We start from the raw sequence: 14,165 nt of genomic DNA, 5'->3' as shown, positions 1-14,165 counted from the left end.
CCCCCTTTTTTTTTTGCAGGGGATAGGAGAGCTCAATGCTTGCCTAAGAGTGGGAGCACTACTTAACTCTGCTCACACAAGACCTCCCACTACTCTCCTCTCCATCACCAGCCACTCCTCTTTGGCTACAGTTATCTTCAGAATGGTGCTCATGATGTGGAAGGACTGCCTTCTCCTCAAAGACCCTGCTGAATGTGCATTTTAACATCACAAGCAATATGAGTTATTTTTTGTCAGTGGGTACAGCACTATCTTTTGCACACATTTTGATAGTATTAGGGCTCAAAGCTTCTAGTCTCATATGAAATACATGGCGGAAAGGCCAGAGTATTCCAAACCACATACATGACAACATGCTCTATTTAGGTAGAGCCCAATGGTGGAGACTATTTACAGTACAGAGTAGGCTAGGACTCACAAAGAACATTCCATTCTGTCTCTTACACTGACTCCTCCTGGCTAAAAACACACATCAGTATTCAGAAGGTGGGAAAGAAAAATGCATACATGTGTACACACACAATGTTCCATAATAAAATTTTAGTATTTTTTTTCAAAATAAAGTTATTTCAGATAAAAATTAAAACTGTAGGAGGTACTGTTAAATGAGCTAGCACATATTTTCACATACATTCTTTAATTTGACTCTAAAAACCACCTTGTGCAAAAGATGGGGCATGTATTAGCTCCGTCTATAGAGGAAATCAAGGAAGTAAATTAGTAGGACAAAAACCTAATAATCCCAACCTATGTTTGTAATTCAGTATAAAAAACACCCTGAATAAAGTTTAAACATTGAAATGAATATGTTTAAGGCAATTATTACTGACCTTGACATAAGGTGGAGCTAAAGATGACAGATGCCACTTCACTTCTGCATTACCATGATTCTCAAGTTCCAGACAATTTTCTACAAGGAATACACATGTCACAATTCAAACAATTCTTGGAGAGGGAAGTCAACAAGCAGATTACTGTGATAATGTGTAACAATGAGTAATTACCTCATCATAGAGGAAAAATACACTCATGAGATCCCCAGAGGAGCCCAATGGAAATTTACAATATTTTCTAACAGAATAAAAAACGAAGGGCTAATGAAAAGGGAGCTATAAGATGATTTACATGTTTAAAGAGTTACTGGCTGCTGTGGAGAAGAGACACTGCTAGGGAGTTGGAATGGATGAGGAGCCCTGGTAAGATGCCACAGCAGCAGTTGGGTTGAAAGGGGGCATGTGGGGTGGTCTGCAGCAGGCCTGAATCATTACAGTGGGAGGAAAAACAGCAGGCAGACAGGGGATCCATTGAGAAAACAGACCGCAAAGGACTTGCTAGTGGAGTATATGGGAGGAGGAGGGGAGGAAAGAGTGAATAACTTCCAGGGATTTGGCTTAACAGACAGACAGTGGTGCCACTTGATCACATAGGGTGGGCGGGAGGAGAGGCAGGTTTCATGGGTAAAACGAGTTCTTTTTGTGAGACGCCAACACGCAGAAGCTGGGCAGGGTGCAGGGAGATCAGAGAGAAAGAAGAGGACACAGGCAGGCCCAGGAAGAAGAGTCATCAAGGAAATCTGAGAAGGAGCAAGTGAGGCAGGGAAAACCAGGAGAGGTGCAAGGAGCAAACAGTCCAAGGAGGAAGGAGTGGCCACCAGTGTTGAGAGGTCAAATTAACAAAGGCCCACAGAAGAGACACTCCCTTTTCAGTGACCCCGATAGCAGGTAAGGGCGAGGTGGTAGCACCAGCTCAGTTACGGCCTGAGGAAATAAAAGCAGGGAGCACAATCTTTCCACGAGGGAGGGGTGTTGAGGAAGCAGGGAGAGCAGCAAGAAGTCATGGGGTCAAGGAAGGCATTCCTTAAACAGGTGATAGCAGAGGGAATTGTGTGCCAATGGAAAGGCAACAACAGAGGGAGGAAACTGAGGACACCGGAGAGAGAAAGCGAGGAGGAAGCGCCCGAGAAGGCATGAAGAGATGGGCCTGGATTCCAAGCAGAAGGGTTTGCCAGAGATGGAAGTGGAAGCCTTGGATTTAGCCTAATGGCCTTTATATTTGCAATGATGTGTGAGGCAGAGTTGAAGAGCTCGCAAGAGCAAGAGTAGGAGTAGGGGAGGGGCACTGAGAAGAGAGAAGCTGTCAAATAGGGGGCAAGATGGCAAAAGAGGAGGGGTCCTCAACTCACCTGGCCCCACCAACTACCTAGATAAATCTCAAGCCATCCTGAATACCTATGAATTCGACCTGAGATTTAAAGAGAGAGCACCCGGAACGCTACAGAGAGAAGGGTTTTCGCTTCTAACAAGGTAGGAAGGAAGGGAAAAAATAAAAAAAGAATCAAGTCGGGGAGGGGCCCCGTGAGGAGCCGGGCTAAGGCCGGGCGGCAAAAGCCTCCAGGACAGGCAAGCCCAGTCCTAAGATGCAGGAAGTTTATTTTTTATGTTTAAAAAAACTTTATATTTTTTTAATTTTATTTTTTTAAATTTATGATAGTCAGAGAGAGAGAGAGAGAGAGAGAGAGAGAGAGAGAGGCAGAGACACAGGCAGGGGGAGAAGCAGGCTCCATGCACCGGGAGCCCAACGTGGGACTCGATCCCGGGTCTCCAGGATCGCGCCCTGGGCCAAAGGCAGGCGCTAAACCTCTGCGCCACCCAGGGATCCCGAGATGCAGGAACTTTAAAAATCCACACCAGATTCTTCCCAGACGAAAAAGCGCATATCAGAAAAATTGGGCAGAATCGCAGGAGGGGCAGTGAAGCCACCAGTTTCCTGAGTCACTAACAGGAAGTGTGCCTGAGGGGGGTGGGAGGGAGAAATGCACCACAAACTGGACCAAACCCTTCAGGGCCTCTGGAGAAGCCAATCGATTAGGTGGGTAGCTAATCAAAGGAGCTGCATCCTGTTGCCTTTGGAGGCCCCGGGAGCACGATTCCAGCAGCACAGGCCCCGGATCCCAGGGCGCTGGGACACAGCCCACCATCCTGTGCTCCCCCCCGGGACAGGTAGAAGGGGGACTGCATAGGACAGGGAACTCTCCTGCCGCTGGGCGCCCCGGAGCTGTGCAGGTCAGCGACCCCCACCACCGGAGCATCCAGGCCAGTGTGGACTGGGAGACTAGGGTAGTTACCCGCGGGGAGCTGACTCCAGGTCAGGACCTGGCTGCTGCCAGTGTGGTTGTTCCTCCTGGTGTCACCCTGTGCTTGGGAGGGGCGGGGCTGCCAGGGGACAGGGGACTCATTGGGTAAACAGCTCCCACTGAGCCGGCACCCGATGGGGGGGGGGGGCGGGGATCTCCCCCAGGTGCACACACCTGAGAATCAGCACAGTAAGCCCCTCCCCAGAGACCAGCTGGAAGGACAGAGGAAGAGCAAGTCCTAGACCGAGCAGCGCTGGAAAGCTCTAGGGGGAGTCGAGGGATTTATAGTATATAGAACTAGAGGGTACCTTCCTTTTTTTCCCTTTTCCCAGTACAACTCGTTTTTATATCAGACTAAAAATTTCCGGTATTTTTTCTCTTTTCCAACCTTAACTGTAATATTTTACCACCTCTTCATTTTTAAGTTTCTTCCTTTTTGACTTTCATATTTCTACACAATTATAGATCTATTTATAATCTATAATAGATTATAGATCTATTTTCCACTTCTACATTCCCTTCAACATACTCAATTTAATTTTGGGAGATATACAAGATGCAGGTTTTGTTTTCTGTTTTTTTGTTTTTATCTGCCTCATTTTGTATTACAATGGTAGAAGTTAATACCTTCTAAAACATGACCAACATGCACCCAGAACCAAATGGTATACCGGGCTGGTTCATTTGGTGAGATTATATTCTCTCTTCATTCCCATTCTGCCCCCCTCTTTTATCTTGTTTATGTTTTGGTGGTCAATGTTGGGGCCTTCTACAAGTATTGGTTTATATAAATTTGGGACTGAGCATCCTCTACCATAGAGAACAAAATATACTCAGAACCAAGAGGATCACCCTCTAGGACCCCTCAGGTAGACTACATTCTCCCTCCACTACCACTTCTTCACCACCACCATCTCCCAGACCCCCTCCTTTTTCTTTTTTTTTTTTTTTGCGTATCTTTTTCCCTTTTTTCCTCTTTACTTTTGCTTTCTGCTCTTCTTTTTTTCTTTTTTGGGGGATTCTTGGCCTTTTACTTTTCACTACTTGTTTTAAAATTTATCACTTTAGTAGTCCTTTTTATTTTGTTCTGATCTTAATCATTTTCTAGTCTTTGATCTTGTCAGAATCATCTAGGATGAAATTTACTTAGGTCATCGTTGATATTCTTGACTCAGCCTGCTCATACAGCCACTTTGCACAGAGCAAAATGACTAGAAGGAAGAACTTCCCACAAAAGTAAGAATCAGAAACAGTAATCTCTGCCACAGAGCTACAGCATATGGATTACAATTCGATGTCAGAAAGCCAATTTAGAAGCACAATTATAAAGCTACTGATGGCTCTGGAAAAAATAATAAAGGATTCTAGAGACTTCAGGATTGCAGAATTTAGATCTAATCAGGCCGAAATTAAAAATTAAATGATTTGCAATCCACACTGGATGTCCTAACTACTAGGGTTAATGAGGTGGAAGACAGAGTGAGCAACACAGAAGACAAGTTGATGGCAAGGAAAGAAACTGAGGAAAAAGAGAAAAACAAGAGCCCATGAGGAAAGGTTAAAGGAAATAAATGATGGCTTAAGAAGGAAGAATTTACATATAATTGGGGATACAAAAGAGGCCGAGAGGGACAGAGGGTCAGAAAGCATATTTGAACAAATCATAGCTGAGAACTTCCCAAATCTGGGGAAGGAAACAGGCACTCAGATCCAGGAGATAGAGGGCTCCCCCCTCCCCAAAAATCAATAAAAACCATTGAACACCTCAACATTTAACAGTGAAACTTAGAAATTCCAAAGATAAAGAGAAAATCCTTAAAGAAGTGATAGACAAGAGATGCTTAACTAATATGGGGAGAAGTATCAAATTATAGCAGACCTCTCCACAGAGGCCTGGCGGGCCAGAAGTGGTGGCATGATATATTCAGGGTACTAAATGAGAAGAACATGCTACCAAGGATACTTTATCCAGCTGTCATTCGGAATAGAACAAGACATAAAGAGCTTCCAGGATAGGCAGAAACTGAAAAATATGTGACCACAAACCGGTTCTGCAAGAAATATTAAGGGGAACCCTGTAAAAAAAAAGGAGAGAGCCCAAAGAAACAATCCACCAAAACAGGGACTGAATAAGTATTACAATGACACTAAATTCATATCTTTCAATAGTTGCTCTGAACGTGAACGGGTTAAATGATCCCATCAAAAGATGCAGGGTTTCAAACTGGATAAAAAAGCAAGACCCATCTGTTTGCTGTCTACAAGAGACTCATTTGAGACCTAAGGACACCTCCAGCCAGAAATTGAAAGGTTGGAGAACCATTTACCATTCAAATGGTCCTCAAAAGAAAGCTGGGGTAGCAGTCCTCATATCAGATAAATTAAAGTTTATCCCAAAGACTGTAGTAAGAGATGAAGAGGGACACTATATCATGTTTAAAGGGCCTATCAAACGAGAAGACCTAACAATCATGAATATTTATGCCACTAATGTGGGAGCTGCCCAGTATATCAATTAATAACCAAAGTAAAGACATACTCAGATAATAATACACTGGATGTAGGAGACTTCAACATGGCGCTTTCTGCAAGTAACAGATTTTTTTTCTTTTTTATTTTTTTAAAGATAATTTATTTATTTATTCATAGACACACACACACACACACACAGAGAGAGAGAGAGAGAGAGAGCGGGGCAGAGACACAGGCAGAGGGAGAAGCAGGCTCCATGCAGGGAGCCTGACGTGGGACTTGATCCAGGGTCTCCAGGATCACACCCTAGGCTGCAGGCGGCGCTAAACCACTGTGCCACCGGGGCTGCCCATTGACAGATTTTCTAAGCACAATATCACCAAAGAAACAAGGGGCTTAAATGATACACTGGACCAGATGGATTTCACAGATATATACAGAACTTTCCATCTGAACGCAACTGAATACACTTTCTTCTCAAGTGCACATGGAACTTTCCCTAGGATAGAACACATACTGGGTCACAAATCAGGTCTCAACCGATACCAAAAGATTGGGATTGTCCTCTGCAGATTTTCAGACCACAATGCTTTGAAACTTGAACTTAATCACAAGAAGAAACTTGGAAGAAACTCAGACACGTGGAGGTTAAAGAGCATCCTACTAAAAGATGAACGGGTCAACCAGGAAATTAGAGAGGAATTAAAAAGATTCATGGAAACTAATGAAAATGAAGATACAGCTGTTCAAAATCTTTGGGATACAGCAAAAGCAGTCCTAAGATTGAAATACATCACAATATAAGCATCCCTCAAAAAACTGGAAAAGACTCAAATACACAAGCTAACCTCACACCTATAGGAACTGGAGAAAGAACAGGAAATAAAGCCTACACCAAGCAGAAGAAGGGAGATAATAATGATTTGAGCAGAACTCAATGAAATAGAGACCAGAAGAACTGTAGAACAGATCAACAAAACCAGGAGTTAGTTCTTTGAAAAAATTCATAAGATAAACCATTAGCCACCCTTATTAATTAAAAAGAAAAAAGACACAAATAAAATCATGAATGAAAGAGAGAGATCACAACCAATACCAAGGAAATACAAATGATTTTTAAGAAGTATTATGAGGGCAGCCCAGGTGGTCCAGCAGTTTAGTGCCACCTTCAGTCCAGGGCCTGATCCTGGGGACCTGGGATTGAGTCCCACGTGGGGCTCCCTGTGTAGAGCCTGTTCCCTCTGTCTGTGTCTCTGCCTCTCTCTCTCCCCCTCTCTGTCTCTCATGAATAAATAAATAAAATCTTTAAAAAAAGAAAAAAGTATTATGAGCAGCTAAACACCAATAAATTAGGCAATTCAGAAAAAATGGACTCATTTCTGGAAAACCACAAGTTACCAAAACTGGAACAGGAAGAAGTAGAAAACTTGAACAGGCCAATAACCAAGGAGGAAATTGAAGCAGTCATCAAAAACCTCCCAGACACAAAAGTGCAGAGCCAGACTGCTTCCCAGGGGAATTCTAGCAAATGTTTCAAGAAGAAATAATACCTATTCTACTAAAGGTGTTCCACAGAGTAGAAAGGGACACAATACTTCCAAACTCATTTTATGAGGCCAGCATCACCTTAATTCTAAAACCAAAGACCCCACCAAATAGAGAAATTATGGACCAATAACCCTGATGAACACAGATGCAAAAATTCTCTCAAGAGACTAGCCAATAGGATCCAACAGTACATTAAGAAGATTATTCACCATGAGCAAGTGGGATTTATTCCCAGAATGCAAGGGTAGTTCAACACTCGTAAAAACAATTGATGTGATAGATCATATCAACAAGAGAAAAGACAATAGACGCAGAAAAAGCATTTGACAAAATACAGCCTCCATTCCTGATCAAAACTCTTCAGAGTGTAGGGATAGAGGGACTTTCCTCAGTATCTTAAAAGCCATCTATGAAAAGTCCAAAGTGAGTATCATTCTCAAGGGCGAAACACTGAGAGCCTTTCCCCCTAAGATCAGGAACACAACAGGGATGTCCACTCTCACTCATTCAACAGTATTAGAAATCCTAGCCTCAGCAATCAGACAACAAAGAGAAATAAAAGGCATTTAAATTGGCCAAGAAAAAGTCAAATTCTTCCTCTTCACAGGTGACATGATACTGTACATACAAAACCCAAAAGACTCCACCCCAAGATTGCTAGAACTCATATAGCGAGTCAGCAGTGTGGCAGGTTACAAAATCAGTGCCCAGAAATCAGTGGCATATCTATACACTAACAATGAGACTAAAGAAAGAAATTAAGGAGTCAATTACATTTCTAATTACACCCAAAAGTAGAAGATACCTAGGAATAAACCTAACCAAAGAGGTAAAGGACCTATACCCTAAAAACTACAGAACACTTCTGAAAGAAATTGAGGAAGACACAAAGAGATGGAAAAATATACCATGCTCACGGATTAGATGAATATTGTGATAGTGTCTATGCTACCCAGGGCAACTTACACATTCAATGCAATCCTTATCAAAATACCATGGACTTTCTTCACAGAGTTGGAACTAATAATCTTAAGATTTGTGTGGAATCAGAAAAGACCCTGAATAGTCAGGGGATATTGAAAAAGAAAACCAGAGCCGGGGCCATCACAATGCTGGATATCAAGTTGTACTACAAAGCTGTGATCATCAAGACCATGTGTACTGGCACAAAAACAGACACACATTTCAATGGAACAGAACAGAGAACCCAGATGGGCCCTCAACTCTATGGTCAACTAATATTCAACAAAGCAGGAAAGACTATCCACTGGAAAAAGGACAGTCTCTTCAATAAATGGTGCTGGGAAAAATGGACAGCCACATGTGGAAAAATGAAACTAGACCATTCTCTTACACCAGACACAAAGAGAAACTCAAAATGGATGCGAGATCTAAATTTGAGACAAGATTCCATCAAAATCTTAGAGGAGAACACAGGCAGCACCCATTTTGAACTTGGTCACAGCAACTTCTTGCAGGATACTTCTATGAAGGCAAGGGAAACTAAAGCAAAAATGAACTACTGGGACTTAAGATAAAGCTTCTGCACAGCAAAAGAAACAGTCAACAAAACTAAAAGCCTACAGATTGGGAGTAGATATTTGCAAATGACAGATCAGATAAAGGGCTGGTATCCAACATCTATAAAGAACTTCTTAAACTCAACACCCAAGAAACAAAAAATCCAATCATGAAATGGGCAAAAGAGAGGAACAGAAATTTCACCAAAGATGACATAGACATGGCCAACAAGCACATGAGAAAATGCTCTGCGCATCACTTGCCATCAGGGAAATACAAATGAAAACCACAATGAGATCCCACCTCACACCAGTGAGAAGGGTGAAAATTAACAAGACAGGAAACAACAAATACTGGAGAGGATGTGGAGAAAGGGGAACCCTCTTGCACTGTTGGTGGGAATGTGAATTGGTGCAGCCACCCTAGAAAACTGTGTGGAAGTTCCTCAAAGAGTTAAAATTAGAGCTATCCTATGACCAAGCAATTGCACTGCTGGGGATTTACCCCAAAGATATAGATGCAGTGAAACGGCAGGACACCTGCACCCCAGTGTTCACAGCAGCAATGTCCACATGAGCCAAACTGTGGAAAGAGCCTCGGTGTCCCCTGACAGATGAATGGATAAAGAAGCTGTGGTCTATGTATACAATGGAATATTACTCAGCCATCAGAAAGGACGCATACGCACTATTTGCTTCGATGTGGATGGTTCTGGAGGGTATTATGCTGAGTGAAGTAAGTCAATCAGAGAAGGACAAACATTATATGGTTTCATTCATACAGAGAATATAAAAAATAGTGATTGGGATTATAGGGGAAAAGAGAGAAAATGAGTGGGAAAAATCAGAGGGTCAGACTCCTAACTCTGGGATAAGACTCCTAACAAGGGGTAGTGGAAGGGGAGGTGGGTGGGGGGATGGGGTGACTGGGTGACGGGCACTGAGAGGGGCACTTGACAGGTTGAGCAATGGGTGTTATAGATACTATACGCTGGCAAATTGAACTCCAATAAAAATATATACATATATTAAACAAAAAAAAAAAAAAAAAGGAGAGAAGCTGTCAAATGAGTCTAGCAAACAAAGAGGGCTGCTAGTAAAGATTGGTGCTGAGCGGCATCTGAGAGCAGAGATGACAAATTTGTGGGAATAGGCAGAGTTTCCTGCAGCAGTGCTGTGCTGCTCCAGTACAGACCCGAAGCTGGTAGACAGCTGGTCTAATAAGGCCTGGAACCTCACCAGGCAGGAATGCAGAGGGAAGGGCACACGGCAGTTAAGAATGCTCCTAAGGCAGTGATTTCAGAGACAGACCACAGAATTCAAGCCCAGGCAGCCCAGGCTGGGGTGCTGGAGAGTGGCCTGGATGTCTGACTGAGGCCAGAGAGCCGCTGGAACTCAGAGGATGTGAGTGGGGACGATGGAGCGAGGGGATGGGTGATAACCCGCAACGGACTGGCTTGACAGGCAGTGGAAACTGAGCATGAGTGCAAGACAGCCAGTGGGAGAGGCATGTCGTGAGGGCCAGGTGACAGAAGGCGTAAACCCTTTCCAATCCCAGTCATGCAGACTGAGCCATCACTGGGAGGGAGGTGGGAGGGAGGAAATGCAAATGCCGTATTCTCTGGACGCTGGGGGAGTACTAGCAATACTGAGGGCCTACTAGGTGACACACACTATGCCAAGTGCTTTATATGTATTATTTCATTTATCTCTCAAAGCCCTCTGTGAGACGAGTCAATTATGATGGACATTTTGCAAATGGGGAAACTGAGTCTATCCATTTAGCCTCTGTAGCGCCTCAAGTCTCACTAGTGAGGGGCAGAACCAAGTTTTCCCCTCTTTCTTCTTTTCTTCTGCTGCTAACTTACTAGCAGCTCTGGTAAAAGACAAGTGAGAGCTGGGGAGGGATGGTTCTGACCAGCGAGAATCTGAGATTCCTGGAACATAAACAGTTCTTAAACATTTTTCAATTTTTAGACTGCCCCAAATCTGGCCTGTCACTGAAATGACTGCCAAGGACCACCTGAGTCTCTCCCGAAAGAGGGGACAATTTGATCCCTATCCCTTATTTATCCCAATAAGGGTCACTAAGAACAGAGTGTTAGAGTCAACAGATCAGTGGCCATTTGAACTGTATATCCTTGTGATACCACACCTGAAGTTTCACCAGGTTCTGTTGCAGGAAAAGTAACAGTCTTATTTCTTATTTCAACTTTTGTGGAAGGTGGTTTTGTCATCGGCTTCACCAGATGACTAACAGAAGGATCAGTTTCTGGGGAAAGGATTCCAAATGAGCTGGAGGCCAAATGAGTAAGTTCTTTCTGGGTCAAGTCTTCTCGAATTTGAACTTTCACAACTTTCTGAAAGGAGCCAAATAAAGGAGATAAGACACAAGTGGAGCTATCATTTTAAAGAAAAAATTCTGATTTTTGAAACATGGTGGAGAAAAGTAATGCCAAACAAATGAAACATGGAGGAAGAGGAAGTTTATTTAGATCTCAAAGTAAAAAACAAAAAACAAAAAACAAAAAAACCTCAAAGTAAATCTGTGACTCTCACCTCTCTCTCCCAACTCTCTTCTTTTTTAAAGCAGATTTTGCAAATTAATAATGGTTTCTAGGCTCCACTTTCTATTCATGCCCCTACCCAGGAGAATTGTTCAGATCACTAACAGGAAAACCCTGTGCTAACTTCTCCATCTGAATAAGTCTAGCTGGGCTGAAAGAACAGGCCCCTTCATTTCATGTCTGAAATACTAAGGCCAGTAAGGATAATGACACTTAAGCTGCAAAATAGGAAGAATGTTGCTTAAAAAAACAAAGTACCTTCTGTCCATTGTCACAATGTATATAGATGAAACCACTCCATGGAAACATTGAATGTTTTGTGGATAAAGAGGAATTAGGACTCACTAGAATTTGTAGCTTACTCCTAAAAAAAAGAATTCAGTAATAAAAAACAAGAATACCCCATACTTTAATAGCAATAACCACAAGAATTATAAATACATTTTATCAATGAACAACTCTTTCCTTGTTGCTAATAAAGAACAGACAAGAGGTGAGATCCCATACATGTCTGCTTCTACATCACCCCTAAACTCAGTGACTAACAAAAAGTCAAGTGGCATAAAACCATGAACCTAAGGGGAAAACTCATGTGAAAACAGACCATACCATAGAAATATCATTTAAAAGCAATTCAGAAAAAAAATTTCTGGACCGAAAGACCAATATACAAAAGCTCTCAGCCACTTGATAATAAAGAATGATATAGTCACAGTACAAAGAGAATGAAAGAGCTGGAAAGGAAACTGGAAGAAAAAGTGGGGTGGAAAAGAAAATAAAGACTTTTTTACCGAATTGCTAAAACTTTCCATGCTCATCGTTCTCCTCAAGAGCTATGGAATGTCAAAGAAAACTTTTTTTTTTTTTTAAAGATTTTTAAAAAAATTTATTTATTCACGAGAGACACGGGGGGGGGGGGGGGGGCAGAGACACAGGCAGAGGGAGAAGCAGGCTCCATGCAGGGAGCCCGATGTGGGACTTGATCCCAGGTCTCCAGGATCACACCCTGGGCTGAAGGAGGCGCTAAACCCCTGAGCCACCCGGGCTGCCCTCAAAGACGACTTTTAAATGTGGACAACATAATCAGATTTGTGACTCAGAAGAAACAACTAGTTACAAAAGACACTTTGGCACACATGTCAAAAATGGCAGAGCAAGGGCACCTGAGTGGCTCGGATGGTTAAGCATTTGCCTTTGGCTCAGGTCATGGTCTCAGGGTTCTGGACTGAGCCCCATGTTGGGCTCCTGGCTCAGCCCAGCTTCTCCCTTCTTCCTCTGCTACTCTTGCACTGTTCATGCTCGCTCTCTTTTTTTTTTTTTTTAATTTTTATTTATTTATGATAGTCGGGGGGGGGGGGCAGAGACACAGGCAGAGAGAGAAGCAGGCTCCATGCACCGGGAGCCCGACGTGGGATTCGATCCCGGGTCTCCAGGATCGCGCCCTGGGCCAAAGGCAGGCACCAAACTGCTGCGCCACCCAGGGATCCCCGCTCTCTCTTTCAAATAAATAAAATCTTTAGAAAATGGCAGAGCAAGAGTATTTTCCTTTGCTAATAGCTAAGTATGTGGGGGGATATTAAAAGTAATTTGTGGAACAATCTGTTCTATAATTTCCCTATCTTTTCAACCATTAATTAGTAAATGTTTAATAGATTGCTCCTAGGAATATTTCCCCGGACTATGCTTAACCATACCTTAAGTCAGTATTAACCAACTGAACTCTCCTTAAATGGACACTTCATCACTTTGCAAAAGTAAATAAACTTCATGTTGCTCTTCTGCAAAGTTGCCATTCCCAAATAGGAAGTAACTTTCAGAATGCTCTGTGCCAACCCAGATGAAGCCCCTGGAAAGCTGCAGAACTGCAGCTCCTATCAATAATTAAGCTGCACAGAGAGGACAGCTGCTTATCAGTATTTGGTCCCCAAGACTTCCTTCTTAGAATACTATTTGTAAAACATAGCGAGCTAGGTAAGATTCAGACATATTAAAAGTCAGGAAGCTTTGTCTATAAAATGTCCCTTAGACAAAACCAGCAGAATAAGTTGAGCCAAACCCAGGGCAATGAAGGACAGAACCATCTGGGCCTTAAAAACCACCATCCTTCATTATCTGCTCAGTCACATCCCTTGCTTTGTAATTTGCTACACAGAGTAATAAATCTGCACAATCTGATGTTTTCCATTCCAGGAAATCTTTCCCACCTTATTCATGTCCCTTAACCCTTTTAGGCTGTATACACCGTAAGTTCTGTGGACATGGGCTCTACTCTGCTAAGGAGCATGAGCCTTGAATGACACTGTAGTCCCACAAAACCACATGGAGCTCCGCACAGGGAGCATATGATAAAATTCTACTGAATAAATTAAAATGGCAAATATTTGATCCTTCAAAAGTCACCATGCTAACATCTGAATACTACCTGGAGGAAAGGGAAATCATACTTACTCTGGTGGGATAAATCCATGTTGTGGTGTTACTGTAAGGCAATGTGCCGGCCAGTATAACTCAAATTTTAGTAACCTAATGGAATTATTTAAAATCTGGAAACGTGCAGTTTTTGCCAGACCACCTATCAGATAAATAAAATGTAACTTATGTTTAGTATTAGTGGAGAGAAAAAACCAGAACACTCCATGTGTTAATAAGCAGTAAAAACAAATCCTAAATATTCTACCAACTTAATTTTGCTTTATATGAATTTCAAATCCCTATAAAATAAGACCATTTTATTTTTAAACTACAAAGACACTGAACAAAGAGAAAAAAAGGACATCTGGAAATTGTTACCACTGGTCTTATCTTGGGTCTTATCTAGATTTGTTCCTACTCTGAACCAACTGTGTCAATGTTAAGAGCAAAAGACATCAAGTACCAAATGAGTTCTTTGGGGTGAGGGATGAGGTAGGAGGAAGGGCCCATGGA

The 14,165-nt window shown here is 42.5% G+C and overlaps 1 protein-coding gene across 10 annotated transcripts in view; it reads right to left on the bottom strand.

Moving 5' to 3' along the window:
• CEP192 (centrosomal protein 192) overlaps nucleotides 1-14,165 on the bottom strand; it is a 157,525-nt gene that overhangs the window by 14,151 nt on the left and 129,209 nt on the right. For 9 of the 10 annotated variants that reach the window (XM_025429599.3, XM_025429595.3, XM_025429598.3 and 6 more), the window contains 4 exons: nucleotides 13,689-13,812; nucleotides 11,499-11,604; nucleotides 10,829-11,033; nucleotides 831-910 (listed from right to left, as the gene is read on the bottom strand). In XM_025429599.3, coding sequence (XP_025285384.3) covers nucleotides 831-910; nucleotides 10,829-11,033; nucleotides 11,499-11,604; nucleotides 13,689-13,812 — 515 coding nt within the window. The remainder of the gene's footprint in view (nucleotides 1-830; nucleotides 911-10,828; nucleotides 11,034-11,498; nucleotides 11,605-13,688; nucleotides 13,813-14,165) is intronic. The other variant, XR_007411689.1, reaches the window with a different exon arrangement.

This window comes from Canis lupus, chromosome 7 (assembly GCF_003254725.2).
Source record: "Canis lupus dingo isolate Sandy chromosome 7, ASM325472v2, whole genome shotgun sequence".
Taxonomy (NCBI): Eukaryota; Metazoa; Chordata; class Mammalia; order Carnivora; family Canidae; genus Canis; species Canis lupus.
Note: the sequence above shows the minus strand (reverse complement) of the source record. Positions and strands in the feature narration are given on the sequence as shown.